Raw genomic sequence first — 6,000 nt, forward strand, 5'->3', positions numbered from 1 at the left:
CAGGGGGCCCGTGTGCCTGGGGCCCGGACAGGAGCCGAGGCCTGCACCCAGGGGGTGACCGGCCTGAGAAGCAGGGGGCCCGTGTGCCTGGGATGCCGTGGGTGGGGGGGTAGCAGTAAAACACGAGGGGCAGAGGCCGGAAGTGGTGTCGGGTCTCATTTTAAATGGAGTCGGAACCACTGGAGGTTTCGAGGTGGCGTGCGCCGTGTCTGGGGACGGGAGGGCCCCGGCCACGCGGCAGAGACAGAGGAGTGGGCGGGAGCCTGGCCGGGGCGGCAGGCGGCAGGCGGGAGGCCCCGCCCCAGGGCGCCGTGGGGCAGGCGGGGCGGGCGGTGCGTCGTGGAGGCGGAGCCCGGTGAGTGTGCCTCGGATGCGAGCGTCACCCCGGACGGTCACGTGTGGTGACCCGCACGAGCGGCACGCAGGCGTGCGGGCTCCGGAACCCTCCGCGCTGAGGTGGGTTTCGTTCCTTCCTGGGTAGCGTCTCACGTCTCAAACGCACCGATGACTTTATTTATTGCAACTGTTGCTTAGAAATGTATAAAATTGATTTTTTGTGGATTTCCCCTTGAGACTTCCCACTGAGAACGTGGAAAGTGCGGTATTTTCGTGCCTTCTTCCCCTCGTGGAAGCTCTCAGCGGAGTCGGGGGGCTGGGCGGCCGGCGAGGGGCCGCCGTGCTTCTCCGAGGGAGGATCGGCAGGCGGGTCGGTGGTGGTGGCCGCCACCCGCGTCCCAGAGCCGGACAGAAAGGACTCAGCCCCAGCCGGCGATCTGCCGCGTGACCCGCCGTCTGCTGGGGCCGGCAGGCCGAGCCGCGTCGCCCACTGCCCGACGGACTCAAAGCTCGTCCTGGGCTTGGCCCTTTCTCTGCTTCCTGCTCCCGGTCGTGATGCTTTGTAACCCGCCCCAGTGCGATGTCACTGAGAGCAGTTTCTGTGACCCTTCGCGAGTGTTTATTAATTTACTCAGTGGGGATCGCGTTTCACAGCCTGCGATGACGACGTGCTCTGCGTTAGGTGCTTCAGCTCCTCAGGCCTCGCACGTTTGTTTGTCATTCATGTCATCGCTCTAGCCCGGGTTTCGAGACTCTGCCTTGCAGTTCATTCCATCTCCCGACATCACGTCTCCTTCCAACGCGAGCTCGGGACAGTTCGCCAGACGCCCCACAACGCCGAGGGCACCACGCCCGGGACTCAGTGTCGCTGGGACGGTGTCCCCGGCGTGGGCTCGCGCTCACGGTGGCGTCCTCGGTGCTGGCGCGGAGCCTGCTGCCCACGGCCGATGCCGCCCCCGCGGTGACGGTCAGCCGAAGGAGCAGGGGACGCGCGGACACCGAGGCCCGGGGCAGGGAAGACGCCCCTCACGGTCTGCGGCCTCGCCGGGCGCGGGGTCACGGCCCTCGACCGCGCGACAAGCCACGTTGCTTTCGGCCGGTCTGCAGTGTCCTCTCACACGTACGTTTCGATGCGCTGGGAACAGAAACGATGTCACGGTCACGTTCGGTGTCAGGCACCTGCTGTGAAAACGGAGCGTCCGGCGCTTGCCGTGCGTCGTGACATCTGCGCCGTTGCGTCACGGGCGGTGGCCCCCAGGACCCGTGTCTGAACAGCCGGTGACCACAGCCCTGCGCGGGGAGGGACAGAAGGCAGGTGCTGGGACCCTCCGCCGTGCGCGTGGTGACGTGCTCCCCAAGACCACACTCGCTGAGCCACACGACCGTTCACCCAGTCGCTCGCCATGCAGGCGAGTGTCACGGCTGGTCGGCAGCTGTGCGGTCACCCGGGGCAGTGACGCTGCAGCTGTCGAGAGAGGCTGACCCGGAGGAGAGTCTGGGACAGAGACGCTGCCATTGGAGGCTGCAGTTGCTCGCGGGAGCTGCTAACGCGATGTCCACGGAACCTGGACGGTCGGGCCTGACTGTGTCCCCTCTGCTGGCGTGTGCGTGTGCATGTGTGTGTGCACGTGCGTGTGTGTGCGTGAGCGCGTGCGTGCGCGCGTGCGTGCGTGTGCGCGTGTGTGCGCGCGTGTGCGTGTGCGTGCGTGTGCGTGTGCATGTGCGCGCACGTGTTGTGCAGAACGCAGTCAGACTTTTTAAATATCAAATGAGTTTGTATCCCAGAAAGGTTAGAAATGCCACTTGAGGTTGGAACTGAGCCAGCGAGGTAGTGACGGGTACTGGGCGACCTCGGGTAAAGTCACTGTCTCGTGGGAACCGGACATCAGGTGCCGGCTGGGCCTCGTCCCCTCTGTGTGGCAGGTCACCCTCCTCCTGTGGCTGGGACAGCAGCTGCTCACTGGACAAGTGCCGTGTGTGGCACCGGCTTCCGGCGGCTTGCACCCTCTAGGGATTTAGAGACTGTAGCAGCGAAGTACCTTGGGGATGTCACGCGGATGCCAGGCGAGTCGCAGAAACTGGCTCAGGACCGCACAGGACACTCGATGGCTCTGGGACCCTGGCGGCTGAGACCGCGCCACCCGCTGACCGTTGTGTGGTTGTCTGTGTCACAAATCAGAGTCTGAGGAGGGAGAGTCCCAAGGGCACGGTCCCCCCCCTCGGCGGCCCTGGAATCACGTGGGAACGGTCAGAGGCGGATGCTCGGGGCCCCCGGACCAGACCCCTGGCGGGCCTGGCGACGCGTTCTGTGGAGCCTCCCGGGCTGGTGCGCTGTGCGGCTGGGATGCACCAACTCCGCCGTGTGTCACACAGCTGCCCCTCAGCGGGGTGGGACAGGGGGCCTGCGGTCACAGCCCTTCCAAGGCTGCACAGAGGAGGGGCGCCCAGCCCCTCGCGGCCCGAGCGACAAGGACGTATCCGTTTGCACGGTGTCAGCACTGTGCCTCGGCACCGCTGCGGGCGGTCAGCTTCGTGCCGGGCTGCTGGTCTCCGGGAGGGAGGACACCATGGGACGGCACTGGGCCTCCTTTCACCCGCTCCCCACAGACGGTGTCTGACCCGTCTGGGACGCAGACGGCCTTGACGTTGTAGCTCAGCCCCCGCCTTCCTTCCCGGGAGCCTGCTGGTCCCGCAATGGCCGAGTCCCGCTGCTGCCCTCCCTGGGCAGCGAGGGAGTGGCCCTCCGGGGGCCTGTGGCTGTCACCGGTGCCGGGGGCTCCGGTCTCCTCGTTCGAGATGAAGGATCCAGAAACCGCTGCTGTGCACTTAGTCATTTTGCATCAGCTTTATCTGAAATAGAAGTAATAAAGCCAACATTTTGATTTCATTGATTTGACTCAAATCTCTCTCTCAAGCAGAGAATCATAATGTCAAGTCTGGGGCCCCTTTGACCCTTCTAGGTGTTTCTGTCACGGGCTGAGCCATCGGAGACGCGTTTGCTGCGTCTGATTCACTACCTCACGTCAGGTATTTATGGCTCAGCAAATACTCTGTTTGCATAAGGATTTAAGTGTTTCAAATGGGTTATTACCTGAGTCTTGTGAGTCACTTAGACGTACATTTTACAGAGTCATTTAAACTGGATATTTCTTCTTAGGAACCTTTCGGATTTGAGTCCATTTTAGTAAGAAACACTGTCGAGTCACTGTCACAGTGAATTTAGTTCCAAAGATGTTTGTCAGAGCAGACGTGCACCTGCAAAGTCCGTGTGGCAGCCAGGCACATGGCCCCCCTTGTCGGTTTTCTTACGCGCTTGCAGGAGTGTTACCTGCTGTGAGAGGGGGTCCCTCTCGGCCGGAGCGGGGACCTCGGCCTTCCCTGGGGACCCCACGTGGCGTCCGGGCTGCGCGTCTCAGCCCGGCGCTTCCCCCGACCCTGGGTAACTGGCTGCCAGACCCTCTCTGCTCGGCCTCTCTCTTCTTGGAGGGTCTCTGACCCGCATCACTCGGCTGACGTCACTGGAGCGTGGGTCCCACAGTTTTCCTGAGCGCTGCCGGTGGACCTCTGTGAATGCGGCCGGCGGCGGCGTCTGGCCGGCGTCCGGGGCGGTGGTGACGACAGACGCCCCGTGCTCTTCTCTGCCTTGTGCTCCCTCGTGCATCTTTATCAACTGATACTCGCTCCTAACGTGTCGTCCGCCACGCTGTGCGGCGTGCATGGGGAGCGCCCTCCGCTTGCAGCTAAATCGTAGCGTCCGTCCCTCAGTCCCCTAGAGTGTGTCCTCAGAAAGCTCTGTGGCTCTTTGACAGCGGTTTGATCGTCACAGTCGACCGCGGCTGTGCCTCCACCAAGACGTGCCTCCTGAGGCAGACGAGCCGCACGTTTGTCACCCTCGTTGGGCGAGTTGCCGTGACATTCAGAGCACAGGCAGGGGACCGTGTCCAGCAATTCTGCCTTTGCGTGACCGAGCTCCCCCCTTGTCCCACATTAATGCGTGCGGGGTCGTCACTGGCGCTCAGATGCCGTCACAAAGTCCAGGTCAGCATCCAAGACCACAGTCTCCTTACTGAGCAAGCATTTGACAGCCGTAAACTCGGTGCCATCCCCAAGTGACAGCACAGGCCACCAGAGGGGCACTCACCCCCCGCTAACCATGGACCGTGCCAAGCCAGGAGGCAGACCCACCTCTGACCGCCAGAGGTGGCCACGAGCGGGCGCGCAGAAGGAGCACCGTGACACCCGGCAGGAGCCCAAGTGCCGCAGAGACCGGAGCCGCCCTCCTCGTGGGAGCCGGGACTCCGGGCGTCACCCCCGCGCGCCCCCCTCTAGCTCCGTGCCGCGGCCAGCCGTGCCGTCTGCGGACCGTGTGCCCGCACGAGGCTGGGCCACAGCCGGGCAGATTTGCTGTCCAGAGACGGTGGCTCCATCCGTGCAGCGAACAGCGCTTGTTTTAAGTTGCGTGGAGCCCGGTGGGCCTCTCAGAACCTCCTGGAAGAACCAGTTTACAGAGGGAGTGTCCGGGTAGCTCGCCGGCTCCTCCGCGTGCAGAGCTGGCGTTCTTGGCCCCCGTGTTCGTTGCGGAGTCCATGGCCCCCGAGTCGCTGGCTGTGCCTCTGACCCTGACCCTGACCCTGACCCTCATTCCCAAGCGGGGGGAGAGGCACAAACCCGTGCAGGGAGGGACCTCTGATTCTTCCCACACTCCGGGTCGGCCCACGTTTGTGGCGAGGGGCTGGCTGTCACCCTATCTGGCGACGTGGCAGGACAGGCGTGTCACCCATCCCTGTTCCCTGCCACCAGCTCAGATGCAGTACATGTAAGCACGTAGCTGTCCAGCCAACAATGGACAGCTTTACTTGGTTCTGGGCCTGCCGGCCTCCGGCGTGGGGGTGCTCAGCCTCCCGGAGCCCCAGCCCTACCCCACCCACGAAGGCCGTGGCTGCTCTGTCTTACCTTAAAAGTGCCAGCTCCAGGCCACACTTAGTTTAAAAAATCGCTATTAGGGAAACAATGACTACGGTGCATTTACCGTGTGCTTTGCATTTCCTTTAGAGTTTCTTTCCTGAAGGACGGAGGACTCCGCATAGCCAACGTGACTAAAGCCGACACCGGAGCTTACACCTGCGTCGCAGAAAACCGCTTCGGGACGGCGAACGGCACGACGCACTTGGTTGTGACAGGTAGGCGGCTTCGCGTGGGGCGCGTGGGGCGCGGAGTGAACGTCCCAGGAAAAGACACTTCGCAGGGCGCGGTGCGCGGCGTCGGCCTCCCCGGTGCCTGCGTCCGCGTTGCCGTGAGGACGCCCCGGATGCCGGGAGCGCGTCTGGGCGCGCGCGGGGGGCGCGGGGTTCGCGCCGAGGCCCTGGCTTCGTGCTCTCCCGTCACGTCGGTCTTTCGAGCACAGTCTGTCTTTTCCGACGTCTTTGACGTTTCCCGGAGACGAGTGAGTCCGCGGCGTCAGCAGACGTCGCTTAGCATCTGGACCCGTTTCCCCTGGTCATGCGTCCCGAGCACCCGCGTTGCGCAGGCGCCGGGGCTGTGTCCGCAAAGGAAGGGCCGGCGATGCCGCGGTCACCTCCTAGCAGCGGTCGAAAGAGAATCTGCAGGACCGAGAAGCAAGGGCATCGGGGGACCAGGAGGCGCCGTCAGGGAGAACACGCAGGC

The 6,000-nt window shown here is 63.8% G+C and overlaps 1 protein-coding gene across 1 annotated transcript in view; it reads left to right on the forward strand.

Annotated features, from left to right (window-relative positions):
• The window catches only part of CNTN3 (contactin 3), a 78,641-nt gene that overhangs the window by 41,854 nt on the left and 30,787 nt on the right, over positions 1-6,000 (forward strand). The window contains exon 12 of the mRNA XM_039837971.1: positions 5,389-5,516. Coding sequence (XP_039693905.1) covers positions 5,389-5,516 — 128 coding nt within the window. The remainder of the gene's footprint in view (positions 1-5,388; positions 5,517-6,000) is intronic.

Source organism: Pteropus medius, unplaced genomic scaffold, assembly GCF_902729225.1.
Source record: "Pteropus medius unplaced genomic scaffold, Ma_sr-lr_union100, whole genome shotgun sequence".
Lineage (NCBI taxonomy): Eukaryota > Metazoa > Chordata > Mammalia > Chiroptera > Pteropodidae > Pteropus > Pteropus medius.